Source organism: Agelaius tricolor, unplaced genomic scaffold, assembly GCF_023055355.1.
Source record: "Agelaius tricolor isolate 1412-34295 unplaced genomic scaffold, bAgeTri1.0.p SCAF_32, whole genome shotgun sequence".
Taxonomy (NCBI): Eukaryota; Metazoa; Chordata; class Aves; order Passeriformes; family Icteridae; genus Agelaius; species Agelaius tricolor.
The window spans coordinates 6,174,632-6,193,917 of NW_027269292.1; the positions used below are offsets into that span (position 1 = coordinate 6,174,632).

Consider the following 19,286-nt stretch of genomic DNA (forward strand, 5'->3'; position numbering starts at 1 on the left):
TGAGGGCAGCACGCAGGCACGGCAGCCGAAAAAGACACCGAGGCCCAGCTCAATGCAATAAATAAAACTTTTATTCAAACAATAACTCAGTACAGGGCACAATTCTCTCTGGCTTTTAAAAAAAGGTTTTTCAGCACTTTACAATCTCCACACAGGCTTTGCTAGGCTGGGTTTGTGTTTTTTGTGGTTTGTTTTTTTCCCCCTCTACATTCAGTCATTCATCGTGAAATATCCTGGGTTAAAAATCCTTAGCAAAATTCGGACATCGATGCAGGAGGGGCTCAGAACAGTGTGCCCAGAGGCGAGGAGATAACCCAAAAACTGGTCCGGGGGGTGGGAGGGGGAGGTCTATTGCCAGCAATGTCCCAGTAAACAGGCAATGTCAGAGGTCTTAAAAATCACATCAGAAAAAAGCGTGAACAGCTTTGCAGTGGAGACGGCCACGGGCACTGGGAGGGCTACGGCCGGGCTAGTGTGGAGCGGGACCCCCAGAGCGGGCTGGGAGCCCCCCGGGCACTGCCGGGGCTGCCTCGCTCCAGCCTGGCTTGGGCACACGAGCAGCCCTCGGAGCCCCAGCCCTAGCGTGAGGTAACAATACCTTGCTACAAAAAATATATATATATATATATTTATAAAACAACCAGGAGTAACCCTTCCGGGGGGGTTCCCGCAGCCGGCGGGACCCCAGCCCAGAAGCAGCCCTTTCCCCGGGGCGGGAGCTCTGTGCCATCCGCTTCTCCCAAGGGATGGAAGCGGATCGGGCCCAGGGGGAGGCGCGGGGACGCTGCCCCCCCTCCGGGAACGGCATCCCGGGCGCGGGCATCCCGGATGCTCAGTAACAGTACGGACACCAGAGGCCATGCATATGTGATCCAGTCTGGGAGTTTGGTCCAGGCTCGTGCGGGGCGGCCGGCGCGGCCCCTGGGGGGGACAGTGCATCGCTAACATCACACGGGAGGACAAACACCGGGTCCCACTAAGTGACAACTGCGCCCGGGCTGTGAGCACAGACCTGGCGGCAGTTTCTGCTCCAAAAAGGCTTCAGAAACAAGGGCACTGTGAACACCGGGGAGGGGTGAGAAGCACCATGGTTTCCTTGAAGATCACAAGAGTTTCAAATCCAAAAGAAGTAGAGAAAGAGAAACGAAAGGGAAGGAAAAAAAAAGGGGGGGGGAAAAGAAGCAGAAAGCTCTTCCAAGCAGCAAGGGGCCGCTGCGAGCCCAGGTGTCCTCACACCGTTGATACCAAACTGCCACTGCCGCTGCGGAACAAAGCACAGAGATGCCAGAGTGGCCGAGGGCAGCACCGAGCTCACGGCACCGCGGGCGGGACCCTGCACGGCCACGGGCTCCACCCAGCCCCAGGAGCGAGACAGGGCAGCTCCGAGGCACAGGGGATCGATGGAGAAGGTGCTGGGGAAAGGCCCGGGAGCCCGGGCTCTCTGTGGCTTCCCTATCCAGGCGTGAGCCAGGAGGAGGGTGGGAGACGCGACTCTCTGGAGGAGCACGAGCTTGGGGACACCAGGCTGGCCCTGGGACCTGCCCTCCCTGGGTCCCCCCATCTCACAGATGAGACCTGGCCCCATCCCAGCCACTGCCAGTCCCCGGGGAGCCCATGCAGGGACCCCTGTGGGGACACAGCCCCACGACTTCGCCCACAGCCAACACCAACATTTCACAGGGAATGTGACAGCAAGGTGACATCTTACCTGTTGACGGACCTCGTCCCGTAGTCATCGAGACCCTGTGGGGAGGAGAGGAGGAAGCACAGTGAGGGACCTGTGGGCTGTTTGCTCAGGTGCCACTGGAGGGTCACACGGACAAACCAAAGTGCATCAGGACCCAGGGCCGAGAGCTGATGCATTTGGAGAGGAAAAGGAGATATGGAGATGATTGGAGTGGGATTCAGACAGCAAGGAGTGAAGCTCCACCACTCCCTGGAGGATTTATCTGGCCAGACATGGAAAAGCGACTGCTGGGAGAGCCCTGCTCTGCTCTGCCCAGCCCCTGTGAGGAACAGAGCTCTGGCTGCTGCTGAGACTGTTGGAAAGGGGCTGCACAACTGAGAGACACCAGTGAAATGTTCTGTGGAAAGAGGGGTTGCCTGTATTCACTCCCACCAGAAACCCACAGGGTTTTGGACCATTTTCTCCTTTGGCCGGTGCTGAGCAGGCTTTGCAGGGAGGGACTGAGGGGCAGGTGGGGATCAGGCCTGGAGAACACCCCTCAAGGACATCCCTCCTTGAGCTAGGGCCTGCCCTGGGATACAACTCTCCATGACCAACATGGAGAAAGCTCCAGGAAAGAGGGGGAGTCTCTGGCCTCTGAGCTGGCCATGCACCAGCAACCAGAGACCCACATTCCCACCTTCCCAGGAATGCTCCCAGTCCCAAAATACCAACCCCAGCAGCAAATCCTGCTGGAAAACCCCAGCAAAACAGCAAGAAGTGGGACTTTGCTTCCACCCCAGTCCCTGCAGAGAGGACCAGATCCCATCTGACCTGCCCTGGGAAGGGTTGGTGCTGACTGCCCTTCTCTCTCCCTCCTCATCCTCTCCCCTCTGCCAGCATGTGATGCCAGCGTGGCTCATCCCACTGTGCACATTGTGGAGGGAGAACTCCCCTACACCAGTAGCTCCTGGGTTACACTGATCTCATCTGCTGTGCATCCTCCCTGGCTTGTTATCCAAGAAGCCCTGGGCTTGCTTTGGACACTCTGCAATCCTGTCCAGGATCTGCCCCAGTGTCCCCATAGGACTGTCACCGGCTTGAAGTGGCACATGCCAGAGAAAACACCTCCAGCTGCCTGTGAGCAGCCTGTTTCTGGTGGGAGACTCCCATGGAGTCAGCAAGTGTTGTCCTTTGGGGGTTTACGGGGCCATTTTGTGCCACTGCCCCCCGTGCCTTGCCTGTTCCTCCCCATCCATGGGCTCCCTGCATCCCTTCACCCCAGCAGAGGTGCTGGGCAGGAGCAGGTCCAGGCAAGGCACGCGGATCACCAGGCACAAAACAGCCAAACTTCCATAAATCCCAAGGGAAACATTGCAAGCATCGGACTTACAGCTGTCGACCTAGTGTAAGGCTTGTAGTGAGCGGAGGGTGCTTGGCAGAGGCCACTGGAATAGTCTTTAATTGCACACCCATAGGGCATTAGGTAGTCCTAAAACAACGAACAGAGGTTGGAGAGCCGCCCTGGCACCCCCAGGCATCCGCAGCGCCGGCACCGGGAGCGCTCCCGCTCACCCCAGCCCATCCCAGTGGGACAGGGAGCTGAGAACCCCGGCCAGCGCAGCAGGGACAGTGCCCAGGGATCTGTCCAGCATCCCCCAGGGCTCAAACACCCCCCAGAGTGGGAGAAGCTGGCAGGAGAGGCTCACCTGGGAGAAGGCGGGCACGGCCACGCTGTAGGGCCGCTGCTTGAAGGTGTTGCTGCCCTGTGTTGGGAAGGCCTGGGAGGCCATGCCATAGTCTGGTGGCGGGATGGAGATGTCATCCTTGTCCAGCAGGTTGCCAGTGCTGCTGCTCTTCCCTTGCTGCAGGCTGGGGGGCCCAGGGCAGAGGTGTCAGCTCCGTGCAGAGACCCCCAGGCCACCCATCTGCAGAGACCCCCAGGCCACCTATCCGCCATCCGCTCATGGCATCCACCCAGAGCCAGCAACCACCCCACTGTGCTGTTATTCCAAAGGAATTCCTAATTCCCATCCCAAGGACACCCTGTCACCCCACACGATGCTCCTACCTGGTGTGGACCCGCTCGCTGCCATCATTGTCAAGGACCCGTGTGTAGGAGAAAGGAAACCAGCCCCTCCTGAAAGGCAAAGGGGGCATGAAGTCAAACCCAGGTTTGTCCCAGATGAGGCTGCTCCCCAGGACAGCCAGCTCACTCACATTTTGGTTTTCTCACTCTCTCCGTAGTGCCAGCCGTCGCGGGCCTCGGGCACCAGCAGGGTGATGAGGTCTCCCTCCTTGAAGCTCAGGAGGGTGCTGTTATCCCCGGCAGCGTGAGAGAAAATCGCCTGCACCCTCGTCCGGCCGTTCCTCTCGAGCCCGGCGGCCATGGAGCTGGAGCGTGGCAGTGTCTTGTTTTCAGCTGGGGGAACAGACACCAGTGGGTGCCCCGAATCCTTCACCCCATCCCCAGGCACAGGACAGGTCCCCACCCCTCCTTATTTCAGCTCAGGTTGTGGTTGTACTACAGCCTTCAGTGTGACTCACACCTTCCCCCTCAGCGAGCACGATCAGGCTCCCGGCATCACCCACCAGCCATGACAAAGGGAGCAGGCTCCCTGTGCCACATTCCACAAGATTTTCCTTCTGGAAGTCCTGTGAAACCCCAGGGCAGAGCCCAGCTCCAGCATTTCCTAACGCCAAGCTCAGGAGGCACAAGCAGCACTTGACACCAAAGGGATGGCGTGGTCACTGTCCCCCCACCAGCAGCACCCCCAAGAACCATCCCCACCCTGGGGCTCCCTGTGGGCACTGGGTCCAGCAGAGGCAGCTCCAGGGCCCTGGCAGCGGGGCTGGGGCCTCACCTGAGGCGTAGCTGTTTTTCGGTGCCACGTTTTTGCGAACTGGGAGTGTATTGGAGTAAGAGTCACTCAGCTGCTTCTGAGGCTGGGGAGGAGATAAAGATTTGGGCTGTGCTGGCTTCATCTCAGACCAGTGGTTGTACCCGTCGCTGTCAGAGCCCGAGACTCCGTTCATCACCGGCATGGCCTCCTGTGCCGACATGCGCTGCGAGAGAGGAGGGGAGGGGGACACGGAGGGCTTCCTTAGGGCATCCCTGCAGCTCCAGGAACATCCCTGCAGCTCCAGGGACATCCCTGCAGCGCCAGGGACAGCCCTGCAGCGCCAGGGACAGCCCTGCAGCACCAGGAACATCCCACTGCAGCTCCAGGGACATCCCTGCAGCTCCAGGGACAGCCCTGCAGCTCCAGGGACAGCCCTGCAGCTCCAGGAACATCCCTGCAGCACCAGGAACATCCCTGCAGCTCCAGGAACAGCTCTGCAGCTCCAGGAACATCCCTGCAGCACCAGGAACATCCCTGCAGCTCCAGGAACAGCCCTGCAGCTCCAGGAACATCCCTGCAGCTCCAGGAACATCCCACTGCAGCTCCAGGGACAGCCCTGCAGCGCCAGGAACATCCCTGCAGCGCCAGGGACAGCCCTGCAGCTCCAGGAACATCCCTGCAGCGCCAGGAACATCCCTGCAGCTCCAGGAACATCCCTGCAGCTCCAGGAACATCCCTGCAGCGCCAGGGCAATCCCACTGCAGTTCCAGGGAAATCCCAGTGCAGCTCCAGGGCAATCCCACTGCAGCTCTAGGAACATCCCTGCAGCTCCAGGGAAATCCCACTGCAGCTTCAGGAACATCCCTTTAGCTCCAGGGCAGTCCCACTGCAGCTCCAGGAACATCCCCCTGCAGCTCCAGGGAAATCCCAGTGCAGCTCCAGGGAAATCCCACTGCAGCTCCCCAGTGGGACACAGCTCCAGGGACAGAGGCAAATCGGAGCTTTGTCCCATTGGGTTTAGTTCCCAGCCAAACCAAACTGCTCTGGGGCAGCAGTGGGGTCTCCTCTATGGTATCTTACTGCTCTGAGCTCCCCTGGACCTGCCAATTCTCTGCTGAGCTCTGTGCTCAGCTTGTGTCCCCACATCAGTGGGACACCCTCTTCTGAAGGGTCCTTCATCCCACGGGTCATTCCAGACCTTCCCCTGCAGTTACTGGGGTACCTGGGTTCAGTCCCACAGCTTGGGGACCAGCCTGGACAGGCAGGTCCAGCTCCTGGGTTCCCCAACAGAGCCTGGGAGCCCCTGTTCTACAGAGCTCAGTGACCCTGGGGTGGGACAGGCTGCCCGTGCCCAGGTCAGGCTCCTCCCCACACCCCAGGATGGCCCAGAGCTGCCATCCCTGCCATCAGTGACAGCCCATCCAAGGACAACTTGCCGAGGACAGCGGTGACACCGGCCCGGGCTCGTCCCTCCAGCTTTGCTCAGAGGGCAGGGCAGCTCCGGCACAGGGATACTTACTCCTACAAAAGGTGCCAGCTCCGGGGGGACAGGGAGAGGTTTGGCACCAGGGATGGGATCAGAGATGATGAGGTTGGACTTGGATGTGGACAGAGGGCTGGGCATGATGGTGCCATTGCTGCTGGCAGCCATCTGCTGCATCAGCTGGATGGCGCGCTCCGGGATCTTGTTGGGGTCCGAGCAGGATTGCTGCCACAGCGGCAGCTTCTGCGTCAGCATCTCCTTCCCCTGCAAGAGCAAAACCAGGAGTGAGGGCACAGGGGTGCAGCTGGTGTGCCCCCCTTCCCTGGGCAGCACCACACGGAGCCAGGGCTGAGCTGGGACTGATCGATGGCTCTGTGCGTGGCACAGGCAAGGTAACAGCCAGGCACGTGCTGCTTCCAGGCTCTGGTGGCACCAGAGCCAGGCAGGAATCATGAAAAATGGGAACGAGGGAAGGGAAAGGTAATCCAATCTCTCCCCATCAAGATATCCTGTGTGCAGCATGTCCAGGCCGCAGGGAGCTGGGCCCCATGTGGAGCAGAGAAATAAAACCAGGCTGAAACCCTGGCAGGGCACAGCCCATGCTCCAGGCTGTCCCCACATCCCCAGGGAGGAGCTGCTTCCTTGGGGTGCTCAGCCCCAGCAGCCTCCAGGCCCCTGTGCTCCATCCCAGCCCCACTGCTCCCTGCCTGCAGTACCATGCTCCAAGGGGGAAACAGGTGGAGCCAAACTTGTCCTGATTCACCCAGAATGTACCAGCACTTCCCCTTGTGTGACTCAGAGGGGGAAGATGCCCCAGCCCCCTCGAGGTCACTCCCAAGGGTGACCCGATGCCTCTGCTCTGCCTCATCTGGAGACGAAATGTGGTTCTGCATATCAAACCCCCTCTAAATCCAATTTCAAAGTCCCTGCATATTTCCCCAACACCAGCCAGCGGGTCCAGCCTCATGATCCTGTGGAGCATCCTGCAGGAGCCACAGGCAGCAGCAGGGTTAGGGTTAGAGTTAGAGTTAGGGTTATGGAGTTTTGAGCAGGACACACACCACACTCTGGACAAGCCACCAGCCAAGTCCCTCCTGCAAAATCAGCCTGTGTGTGCTGCTGCAGCAAGGTTTTGGTCGGTTCCTGCTGGCCACCAGCCCTGGGAGGTGCTGCACTCCAGGAGGTTTTCCCTTCCTGCACTCTGCTCGCCAATCCAAGCGTGGATCCGTGCTGTGGATGTGCCAGGACAGAGCTGACTAATGCCAGCTCCCTCTCCTGCTCCAGTGCCAAGCGTGGTGGTGACAGATGGCTGCTGTGAGCCACGGAGGGCGGAGCTGGGGAACAACCAGAACGGAGCACGAGGCTGCAGGAGCAGCACCAGCCCCTGTCTGGGTGGATCCTGCTCCGTGCAGCTGCTGCAGCTCCCCAGGCGGGCAGGGGCAGCTCCAGCCCTGCTCCAGGGGGCAGCCATGGGCAGGAGGGATTTGAAGCAGCTGCTCCTGCTGGGGCACCTTCCCTGGAGTCACCTGCTGGTCACCACCCCCTCGTTCCCTGAGTCTGTCCCTGGGTGTGTGTGTCCCTGTGTGTGTGTCCCTGTGTCTGTCCCTGTGTGAGTGTCCCTGTGTGCGTCCCTGTGTGTCTGTCTCTGTGTGTCCGTCCCCGTGTGTGTCCCTGTCTGTCCCTGTGTGTGTATCCCTTTGTCTGTCCCTGTGTTTGTGTCCCTGTGTCTGTCCCTGTGTGTGTGTCCCTGTGTGTGTGTGTCCCTGTGTCTGTCCCTGTGTGTGTGTAGGGGGGCTGCACCAGCTGAGGCTTTTGGGATCCCAGGCTGTTCTATGGGGTGCAGCTCGAGCTGGGAGCACCCCCCCAGTGCCAGGGCAGCCAGCGTGGCTCTGGTGGTGCCACTCACTCACCTTGGCGTGGTAGGTGATGGCGCTCTTGGCCACTGCACACTGCTTCTCCACCAGGAAGCAGAAGCGTCTCCTCTCTTCTGTCAGAGCTGTCTTGTAGCCATCAGACACGTAGTTCTCCAGCTCCCCTTGCTTGTTGCTGATGGCTTCGATGTACTGCAAGAGAGAGAGGAGCAGGGAAGGGGCTGCTGGCAGTGCTGCGGGGCAGGGGGTCCAGGGAGAGGGGTGGAAGGGACCCAGGGACACACCAGGGACAGACACAGGGACAGGGACAGACATGGGACACACACACAGGGACAGACACAGGGACAGACACACACACATACACACAGGGACAGACACACGGGACACACACACACACAGGGACAGACACAGGGACACACACATGGGACACACACACAGGGACAGACACAGGGACAGGGACAGACATGGGACACACACAAGGGACACACACACAGGGACAGACACACACACACAGAGGACAGACACAGGGACACACACAGAGGGAGAGACACAGGGACAGACACACAGGGACAGACACACACAGGACAGACACAGGGACAGACACACCCCCAGGGACAGACACAGGGACACACACACAGGGACACACACACAGGGACAGACACACACACACACAGGACAGACACAGGGACAGACACAGGGAACACACACCCCCCCAGGGACACACACACAGGGACACACACACACAGGGACAGACACACACACAGGACAGACACAGGGACAGACACACCGCCAGGGACAGACACAGGGACACACACGTGTGCCTGCACACCCCCCCAGCCCCTTACTCATGGCAGCCCCCACGCAGAGCTGACTCAGCCGTGGGTGCCCGGCACGAGCTGTACCCGCAGCCCCCGCTCAGCACCGGGCACGGGGGTGCCCCGGGACTGGCAGGGGCTCCCTCAGCCCCCGGCTCAGCCTGGCACAAACCAGAGCAGATCCCAGCCTGTGCTGGCATCGCCCGGGAGGTGCCGGGTCCCTGCCCGCTGCTGAGGATGGCACGGGGACCTGTCACACACAGGGATGGCACGGGGACCTGTCACACACAGGGGTGCTGAGGGATGGCATGGGGATCCTGCCACACACAGGGATGGCATGGGGACCCCGTCACACGCAGGGGTGCCGAGGGGACCCTGCCACACACAGGGGTGCAGAGGGATGGCACAGGGACCCTGCCACACACAGGGGTGCAGAGGGATGGCACAGGGACCCTGCCACACACAAGGCCCCTGCCACACACAGGGCCACCAGTGCCTCTGAAACTGCCAGCAGTGCCTTCAGCCTGTATTTACCACAGGGACACAGAGGGGCGGCTGGGCAGTGCCACACACTGGCACAGGATGCCCTGGGTGTTCCCAGGTGCCACAGCCTGGGCTGGCAGACACGGTGGCCCTGCCAGGCTGGCAGCTGGAGGCTCCTCTGCTGGCTCTGCTCTCCTGTGATGGTGCCAGCACGGCTGTGCCACGCTGGGCTCTGCCAGCGCCGCACCTGGCACGGCAGCAGCACACGGGGGAACCCCCAGCTGCTTTGCCCTGTGTGATGGAAAGGTGGCACAGGGGACCCCAGGGACAGCACCAGCCTCCCTGGACACAGAGGTGCCCCCAGCCCCCCGACCCGGCCACTTCATCCTCCCTTAATCCCTTTAATGCTCCCAGTTCCCACCCGCAATGGGGCACCAGGGGAGCAGCACCTCCTGCCCATCACTGTCCCACACTGTGACACCTCCCTGCCACCTCCTCTTCCCTGGGACAGCAGCGCCACGACACTGGAAAGCCACAACAGCCCCAGCCCAGGCAGGGCTGGACCTGCTGCAGGCAGCCCAAGCTTCTCTGAGATGGGAATTAAAGTGGAAATTCAGGGCCCAGAGCAGCTTTGCTGCTTCTTCACGGTTATCAGTTATTTTTAGCATGCTACAATATTTATTAAGAGATACATAAAATGGAGCAAACCAACAAAAGCAGCAAGATTCAGTGACATCCCAGACTTCAAAGGGGGATTATTTTGGGGCTGGACCTGCTCCTGGCTCCCACCCTGCTCTGAGCACCCCCTGAGAGCAAAACCCAGCGCAGAGCTCGTGCCTGAGCCAGCAGCTTTTGGGTCTCCCCACATTGCACCAACATGGATGAGGGAAAGAGCATCAGTGAGAAGTGGATTAAAAACCCGTTTTGCAACCAGCAACCCTATTTCAAAGAGAATTTTTCCCACCAAAATGAGAAAATCCAGGGCGAACGCCTGTGGCCATGAGGAGGAATCAGCGAAGGGAGCTGAGCTGATGGCACTGGGCACACACAGGGGGAAGGGATGGAGGCTTTGGCATCACCCCAAAGCAGAGGCACGGGGCATGGCACTTGGAATGCCAGGCAGCACCAGGCTGTGCCAGCACAGAGGTGCTGGGGCAGCGTGGCACAGGAGGAGGCACACAGAGCCCGAGGAGGAGGAGGAGGAGGAGGAGGAGGAGGAAGAGGAGGAGGAGGAGGAGGAAGAGCTGGGGACGGCTCCTGCAGCAGCAGGCTAAGGACGGCAGCAGCCGCCTCCTCCCGGGTATTATTAGCCTGGAACAGCACAGGGACAGAGCCCAGAGGAGCAGCCTGGCAGTGGTGATGGGAGCTGGGGAGTGGTGCCCCAGTGCCAGCCCCAGTGCCAGCCTGCAGAGCCCCCAGCCCTGGTGCCAGCCCCAGTGCCAGCCTGCAGAGCCCCCAGCCCCGGTGCCAGCCCCGGTGCCAGCCTGCAGAGCCCCCAGCCCCAGTGCCAGTCCCAGTGCCAGCCCCAGTGCCAGCCTGCAGAGCCCCCAGCCCCGGTGCCAGCCCCGGTGCCAGCCTGCAGAGCCCCCAGCTCCAGTGCCAGCCCAGGTGCCAGCCTGCAGAGCCCCCAGCTCCAGTGCCAGCCTGCAGAGCCCCCAGCCCCAGTGCCAGCCCCAGTGCCAGCCTGCAGAGCCCCCAGCCCCGGTGCCAGCCTGCAGAGCCCCCAGCCCCTCCAGCTCAGCCCTGCTGTGCCTGGGATGGGCTAAGCCCTGCTGCCCACACTCATCCATGGGCAGCTCCACGAGAAGGTTCTGCCCCAGGGGAAGGGGCAGCAGCTCCCCCTCCTGCAGAGCCCCACTTTTGGAAGGAAAGCACAACCCTGACAGCACCTGAAATAGCAGGAGCACACGCAGACCCCGACCCCCATTCATTGAATTAATTTAATTTTCCCCCACCATCCTGCCTAATTTACTAACTGGGCCACTGAGAAGGAGAAGGTGAGGAGTGGAAAGAGCTCAGCTCCAGCTAATTTGGCTCAGACTCCCCGCAGGATCCCCAAGCCTGGGTCAGGCACGGCTCCAGCCCAGACACCACAGCAGGGACAAACCCTGATCCTGGCAGCGTGAGGGCTCCAGCTCCCAGCAGCATTTAAATCCACAGGTACAAGCCTTATTTACACCCCAGGCTGGTTGAGCCAGGCTGCTGCTGATTGCTGAGCCGAGGAAGGCTTGTCTCAGCCAGTCGGAACACGCCGCTCCGCAGCGCAGAGCCCACGCTCCAAACTTAGTACTCAGAGCTTTATATACCTCATGGAAATGTGCTCCTGAGCCATTGATTTACCCAGAGCCTGGTTTTACTCGCTGTTGCAGCACAAAATGGCGAGCCACGCTCCTTGTGCAGTTTGGGTTCGCTCAGAATGACAGTGGGCTTTCAGATAACGCCCAGGAAGGGAAATTCAAATCAAAAAGCTGTTAAATGTGGCAGATGCACAGGGGGAAGGTAACACACAAAGCACAGCGTGAGATCTCGGGGCTGCACTCCAAGGAGAAGCTCTGCCTTGCCCAGGAGTGAGGCCTCACCTGAGCCAGGTGCCCAGCAGGACCCCAGGGCTGCTGCTCTGGTCTCCATCCCCCAGAAATGGGGAAATCTCAGCCACCCCACACTGACCCACAGCCAAACCCCTCTGCAGCTTGGCATGCCCTGATCCCCTGAAGGGGCTTCTCTGCCAGCTCAGCAGCTTCTCCAAAACCCCCCTGACAAGCACAAACCACTCCAGCACTGTAAACTGAGGCTTTGACTGATTGAGGTTGTCAGCTTCAAACTCACACGCTAAGAATCGTCTGAATAAAAAACAAAATCCCCAGTTTGAAGGAGGAGAGAGAAACCCCATTGTGATCCGAGCAGGGCTGGTGGCTGTCCCCAAAGCCAGAGCACACCCCAGAGCCACCCAAGAGCTCCAGAAAATCTTTTCTGGGTTTCTAGGTTGGAGAGGCCTCAAATAACTCCCCCGTGCCGCGCCCCCCCTCCCGCATCCACTTCCAATTCAGCGGGAGCTGCTGACCTAATTAGCAGTGTCAGCACGTGGGGCACAGCCCTGGGCACTGGGAGCCTGCCAGGATGTGCCACGGGGCCAGGCTGGCAGAGCCTGGGCACCCCTGGGTATGGAGGGGCTCAGACAGAGACCCCCAGAGTGGGCACAGGAGCGGGGCTGGAACCACAGAGGGCAGAGCCTGTGCCAGCCCTGCCATAATGGGCAGAGCCAAAGCCAAAGCCACTCCTGCCATGGTGGGCACTGCCTGTGCCACCCCTGCCATGGTGGGCAGTGCCAAAGCCAGGCCGAGTCACCCCATGGGTCAGACAGGAATTAGGAGCAGCAGATGAAAAGGGAATGAGCTGCTGCCAAGCCCCAGCTGGGGCAGCCACTGATGTCCTGCACAGAAAGGCAGGGAGGGCACTCAGAAGGGCAGGCAGGGCACACAGGAAGGCACAGAGGGCACACAGAAAGGCACAGAGGGCACTCAGCCCTGGCACCTCCCCAAGGCCAGCACGGTGGCAGCTCAGGGGATGCAGATCAAGGAGCAGCTGAGGAATGTCGAGCCCCGAGCTGCAGGAGCACACGAGGGGCACACACTGCTGCCAGTGCAGGTGGAGCAGCTCCTGCCCAGCCTCTGATAAGCTCAGCCTGGCTGGGAAATGAGTTCAGAGCTTCCATCCCAGCCAGGAACGTGCAGACACGGGGAACACGAGCCAAGGGCTGAGCTCCACACAGAAATCATCACTCCAGGTCATTCCTGGTGTGTTTGGCACCCACCAGGCTGAGCCAGGGGCCAGCCCCAGAGACAAGAGGGGACCCCCAGCAGGCAGGAGCTGCCCTGGGGTCACCAGCACAGCACAGCCCCGAATTTGGGGGTCAGAAAGCCAAGGGGAGCACGTGTCAGGCGCGATTCCAGCCAGCAGCAGGAGGGATGCAGAGCAGGGAGGGGCTGTGCCCACCCCAGCTCTCATGCCAGGGAAGGATTGGGCAGGACCAGTGAGGAAAGAGAAAGGAAAGGTCAGGGAAGAGAGAGGGCTGTGCTGGATCGATGCAGCAGCCTGAAATACCTGGAAGGAGTAAACACAGAGAGGAGGGAGGGTTTGCTTAGGCAGTCATGAGGGAGAAGAGCTAAGTTGGGTTGATCAGCAGGGGAAGAGTATCTGAGCAGGCAAAGCTGCTGAAACCCCAGCACTGCACAGAGGCAAAGCGAGCAGGGCAGGGATCCTCAGCCTGGAGAACTTTTCCTCATTCCCAAAATGCTGCTTGTGGGGCAGCTGGCAGGGCCTGGAGCAGCCCCGGGGGTGGCACTGTCCCCTCCTGCAGCCACCCAGGGAGCTTGGGTGCTGTGTCCAGCCAGGCATGGCACTGCTGCAGCCCAGTCTGGGCCTATCCCAGCTCCTCCAGAGCCAGGAAGGAGAGCAGAGCTGGGGATGAGCCCTGACCCAACCTCTCCTGCACTATGGCACATACAACAACAGCCCCACAGCAGGGAATGGCCACCACACAGCCCAAACACATTTCCCTGCCTTCTGTGGGCTCACTGACCCTGCAGGAGCCCCCCAGAGCCACAGCAGAGCCCTGCAGGTTTAGCAGCCTCCCCTGCCTGCCCAGCAGCAGCCCCCAGGCAGGAGGGGAGCCCCTGACCCTGATGTGCTCCTCACCAGCCTCCCCCACCCAGCTGCAGCCAAAGCTGTGGGGATCAGGCTGGGCCATGGCTGCTGATGGATACCCAGGGTGAAGGGGAGGCAGAGCAGGGCCTGGGGAGAGAAGGAGGGAGGGAGCCCCCAGAGCTGGGCAGGCCAGGCTGCCCCCCCTCCCCTGGGCAGGGCTGTCTGCCCTCGTTTGTCACATCTGCAGCAGCCCCAGCCCTGCACACATGTGCTGTTACATAAAACCCAGAGAGCAGAGCAGCAGGGAACGCTGGCAGCCTCACCTTCCCCTGCCCAAAACCTCCCCCAGAGCAGGGACAGCCCTGAGCTGCACAGGAACATCCCCAGGAACATCCCTGGATCCAGGGGCACCCACAGCTCCTCTGGCACCCTCTGCCAGGGCCCCACCTCTGACAGGAATTGGAATTTCTGCCCCATATCCCATCCGGCCCTGCCCTCTGGCAGTGGGAAACCATTCCCCCTGTGCTGTCACTCCAGGCCTTGTCCAAAGTCCCTGTCTTGGAGCCTCCTTAGGTACTGGAAGGGCTCTTCTCTTTCTCTTTCCCTTTCTCTTCTTTTCTCTTTCTCTTCTCTTCTCTTCTCTTCTCTTCTCTTCTCTTCTCTTCTCTTCTCTTCTCTTCTCTTCTCTTCTCTTCTCTTCTCTTCTCTTCTCTTCTCTTCTCTTCTCTTCTCTTCTCTTCTCTTCTCTTCCTCTCCTCTCCCTGGGTTTGGTTCATGTCCTCCCTCAGCCTAAATCCCAGCCAAACCTGGAGAGAATCACCTGGAGCTGCTGAGCTCGGAGTCCTTCCCCGTTTGACTTTCACACAAACCTCATAACCTGGTTTGTGCAAACTCTGCCATTTCCAGCTTCCTGACCTACACCTAAAATTATTTCTCCTGATGGGAATACCCAAATGAGGTTTCAATGACAAAAGCTGATAAAACCCCACAGGTTATCTGGCACAGAGGTATTTAATGTTGAAACCATTGCCATGGGAGCAGGGCTGGGTGAAGGCAGGGGCTGAGCTCAGCCCCCAGTGCCCACCCAGGGTCCCCCACTGTCACCTGGGCCAGCAGAGCCTTTCAGGACAAACACCCAGCCCCAGCTCTGCTATTTAAGCTGAATTACAGCCAGTTTAGCCTCAGCCCCATGCAGAAATCCAATTGCTCACAGTGCTAATATGATTTGATAAATACTTTGAACCAACATAACTTCATTGCTGAGCTGCAGATTCAATCCAGGTCCCAAACCCATCATGACCTTGATTTCATGGCCTGATCACAACCAGCCCTTGATGAAATTACAGCACTTGAGCTTCCTTGGCGATTGTTTAATCTTAATATTGTTCTCATTCTTCTTCCTCAGAGATGTGGAGTGAGTGGCATTGGTTTGTTCCCCTGGTTCTCAGCAGGGTCAAGCCCCACTCAGTCCCTCCATGAGGAAGATGAGGCACATGGGACTCCCAGCCCTCACTCCTTGGGCGGAACAGCAGCTCAGGGCTGATTCCCAAGGAATAAAAGCCAGGCTGGATGTGGCACTCAGCAGGAACAACCCCAGCCACAGCACTCCTGCAGCCCCTGGAGCTGGTTCAGAGCTGCCCAGTGAGGCTGGGCTGCACACCAGGGGTGGTTTAACTCCTTGGCTGCAGCACTCATTGGGAAAACTCCCCCAAAGCAGCAGGAGACAGGGGCCAGGTGATGTGGGACGTGCAGAGCAGCCTGGACCAGCTCTGTCCATGCAAGGAGGGGATGGCACAGCTCAGGAGCAGCCTCCTGCAAGAACCTGTGAGCATCTCACCCCCTCCAAAGCCTCTGCTCCCCACCCACTGCTGTGTGCAGTCCCTGCTGGAGCCCAGTGCTCATTCTGCTTTTCAAAGGGGAGCAGCTGAATGGAGCAGGTGAGAGGTCTGAGCCCTCGCTCTGGGCTCTCTGATCCTTCCAGCAGGCTGGGAGCACAGCCAAGGGCTGTCCTCAGCCAAAAGCAGGGCCTGGGTGGCCCCAGAGCTGCTCTGACTCTGGCAGACATTACATAAACCCCGGGGTCCCTGCAGGACAGCCCTGTCACCACGTGTCCCCTCGCACTGGCAGGTGATGACAAGATGTGGCCACTCCACAGGTGGTGGAGAGGCAGCAAGGAGCCAGCTCTGCTTCCTGGAGCATTAAATATGAAGGGAGATGATGACAGAGCACCAGACTCCTGGCTGGCAGCTGCTCCAGCAGCTTCACAGGAGCAGCCTCCAGAAGAGCAAGATGTGACTGCTGCCTCCAAGGAGGTGACACTTCCCTCAGCAGCAGCTTCTCCCACGAGGAGAGAAGGAGCCAGGGCACGAGGAGACTGCAGCAGCCCTGGCTGATGGCTCTGTGCTCCCCAGGCACAGCATCAGCATCCCAAAGCCATCCCCAGGGGCTTCAGCAGCTCCCAGGACACCACCAGGGCTTGGGCAAGGGGACACGGGGTGGGCTGGGGCCAGCTCAACAAACCAGGCTGAGGAGAGCACAGCCCCACTCAGCTCCTGATCCACTCAAACCTGGTTTCACCTCCCCAAGCCCAGTTCCAGCTCCCCAAGCCCAGTTCCAGCTCCCCAAAGCCCAATTCCAGCTCCCTAAATCCCAGTTCCAGCTCCCCAAAGCCCCAGACAAGGCTCTCTCCCCAGTTCCAGCACCAACCCCCCCACATTTCCAGGCTGGACCCCACCTGCTGCAGTTTCCCCTCTCTCCAACGCCCAGTGTTGAGGGTTTTAACCCCAAACCTCTTTTTCTGCTGAGGAAACCCCAGCTCTGCAGCCAGCAGAGCAGAGAGGGAAGTGCCCTCCTGGCTGCATTCTGCAGTTTTGACTTTGTGAGCAGATCTAAGGCAAAGCAAACCCCCAGAGAGAGCAGCAGAGCAGCCACAGAACCACGGCACACTCTGAACTGCCAGGGCCTCACCAAGCTCAAAAGGCACCAGAAACCTTTCTGGAGATAAGTCCTTCCCAAACACTCCCTGCTGAAAGATGAAAGGCACTGAGCTGTGATCCTGCCCCTGGGGCTGTGCTGACAGGGGTGCCCCAGCCCTGCTGGGAAGGTTTCCTTCCTCCTCCTCCTCCTCCTCCTGCTGCTCCTGCTGCTGTGGGACCCCATCCCTGCCCTGGCAGCAGCTGTGCCTGCTGGGGGTGACAGGGCTGGATCCCCTGTGCCCCCAGGCTGGGCTCAGGCCTGACAGGGCTCTTCCAGCTCAGCAGCAACTGCACAACTGGCACTCGTGGAGACACCAGGCTCAGAAGTGGCTTCAGCTGCTCTGGAGAGCAGCAGAGCCTCCAGCACAGTGAGCTGGACACGAGGAGTGGGGTGGCACCTTCCAGACCAGCTCCAGCATCTTCCAGAGCTCATCCAGCACCTCCCAGTGCTCCTCCAGCATCTTCCAACCCGGCTCCAGCACCTCCTACACCTTCCAGACCAGCTCCAGCATCTTCCAGTGCTGCTCCAGCATCTTCCAGAGCTCCTCCAGCATCTTCCAGTGTTCCAGCACCTCCCAGCCCTGCTCCAGCACCTCCTACACCTTCCAGACCACCTCCAGCATCTTCCAGTGCTCATCCAGCACCTCCCAGTGCTCCTCCAGCACCTCTCAGCCGTTCTCCAGCATCTTCCAGTGTTCCAGCACCTCCCAGTGCTCCTCCAGTACCTCCTACACCTTCCAGCCTGGCTCCAGCACCTCCCAGCCCAGCTCTGGCTGTGCCACCTCGGACACCTCCCAGACCCACAGGCTGAGCACAGATGATGAAGATGATGATGATGATGATGATGATGATGATGATGAAGATGATGATGATGATGATGATGATGGTGGTGGTGGCTGCATCCTCCTCCTTCAGTGCCAGCTCTGGTTCACACCAGCATCTCCCAAACTCCAGTGCAATGAAGGGTGTCACTTCCCCAGCACAAACATCACTCTGCCAGAGACTAAATGCCACCAAATGCCACCAAATTCACCCCCAGGAGCAAAGTGCCACCGGTGTCCAGGTGCCCTTCAGCAGACACAGATCTCTGACGTGTGAGGAACAGCCCCTGGTGCCAACATCACACATCCCCTGCCCTGGGGACAGGACCAAACCATTCCTGGCTGCAGGAATTCCCCTTGCCCTGTCCAAGCACCCCTTGTGCCACCATGGTTCGGTGGCTGCAGCTCCTGCAGCAGCTCCCACGGCCAGCCAGGGCACCCTGGGGCATCAGGAACCCCTGAGGGTCCCTGGATGGGGCCAAGCTCACAGTGAGGAGGGCACAGGGGGCACAGCAGAGGGCACAGGGCACAAACCCCTGCTGCAGATCCCACGAGTGCCACAGCCCCTGGGCACTGCCAGGAGGTGCCCGGGGTGCCCCTCAGTGAGAGCCAAGCCTGGCTCCCCCTCAGTGGGAGCTGTGCCTCCCCCTGCCCACCCCCAGCACACATCACACTGCTCTGATTCACCACAGCCACCCCCGCAGGAGGGGGCACAGGCACAGAAAATGCACAGGAAATACACAGGAAACCACCAGAAACCACCAGAAACCACCAGAACACCCCTCCTGGGCACCATGGAGCAGGCAGAGCAGGGATTCGTGCTCCTGGGGGCCATTCCTGAGGTGACAGCAGGGGGACAGGTGGCTGGAGCAGGGGCAGGCAGCTCCAGCCCCGCTCTGCGCTGGGAACAAACAGTTCCAGTGCTGGCTGCCACCCCCTCCCACCCACAGCCCCAGCCCTGCCTTCCCCGGGGCTTCACCACCCCCAGGGGTGTCCCCAGCCCTGTCTGCAGCTCCTTGTCCCCCCGGTGTCCCCCAGTGTCCCCAGCCCTACCTGCAGCTCCTTGTCCGAGTATTTCTGGGGGTTCTTGCTGCCCTGGCTCTTCTTGCGCAGTTTCTTCAGCTCAGCCTGGCACTTGTCCAGCGAGTCCCCCTTGCTCCTCTGCTCCGTCTGGTACTTCTTGAGTGCAGCCTGGAACCACAGGGGACAGCTCTGAGCCCTCCCAGTGCCAGGGGGGACAGGGACAGAGCCCCAAGGCCCAGGGGACACACAGGGGACACTGTCCTGGGCATGGTGGCACCCAGCTGTGAGCAGGGGGACCCCCAAAGCCCAGGGGACACACAGGGGACACTGTCCTGGGCATGGTGGCACCAGTGACACCCAGCTGTGACCCCCAAAGCCCAGAGAGGACACAGAGGACACTGTCCTGGGCGTGGTGACACCAGTGACACCCAGCTGTGACCCCCAAAGCCCAGGGGACACAAGGGACACTGTCCTGGGCGTGGTGGCACCCAGCTGTGAGCAGGGACAGGAGCTGGGGCACAGGGAGCGGCGCCAGGGCAGCCCCAGGGCTGTGGCAGACTCACAGACACACAAACTCACACTCAGGTACCGGGAGTCCAGCTCCACCTTCTGCTCCAGCTGCGTCAGGAGCTCGTTGTGGAAGGACTTGAGCTGCAGGGAGA

General features: G+C 60.2%; 1 protein-coding gene across 6 annotated transcripts in view; it reads right to left on the reverse strand.

Annotated features, from left to right (window-relative positions):
* BAIAP2 (BAR/IMD domain containing adaptor protein 2) overlaps nt 1-19,286 on the reverse strand; it is a 43,413-nt gene that overhangs the window by 4,433 nt on the left and 19,694 nt on the right. For 2 of the 6 annotated variants that reach the window (XM_071451430.1, XM_071451432.1), the window contains exons 5-13: nt 19,204-19,275; nt 18,655-18,792; nt 7,903-8,055; nt 6,029-6,256; nt 4,531-4,732; nt 3,887-4,088; nt 3,738-3,806; nt 3,376-3,538; nt 1,709-1,743 (exon numbers count right to left, since the gene is read on the reverse strand). In XM_071451430.1, coding sequence (XP_071307531.1) covers nt 1,709-1,743; nt 3,376-3,538; nt 3,738-3,806; nt 3,887-4,088; nt 4,531-4,732; nt 6,029-6,256; nt 7,903-8,055; nt 18,655-18,792; nt 19,204-19,275 — 1,262 coding nt within the window. Of the gene's footprint in view, nt 1-49; nt 1,262-1,708; nt 1,744-3,059; nt 3,159-3,375; nt 3,539-3,737; nt 3,807-3,886; nt 4,089-4,530; nt 4,733-6,028; nt 6,257-7,902; nt 8,056-18,654; nt 18,793-19,203; nt 19,276-19,286 lie in introns of those variants that run through there. The other 4 variants (XM_071451435.1, XM_071451434.1, XM_071451431.1 and 1 more) reach the window with 4 other exon arrangements.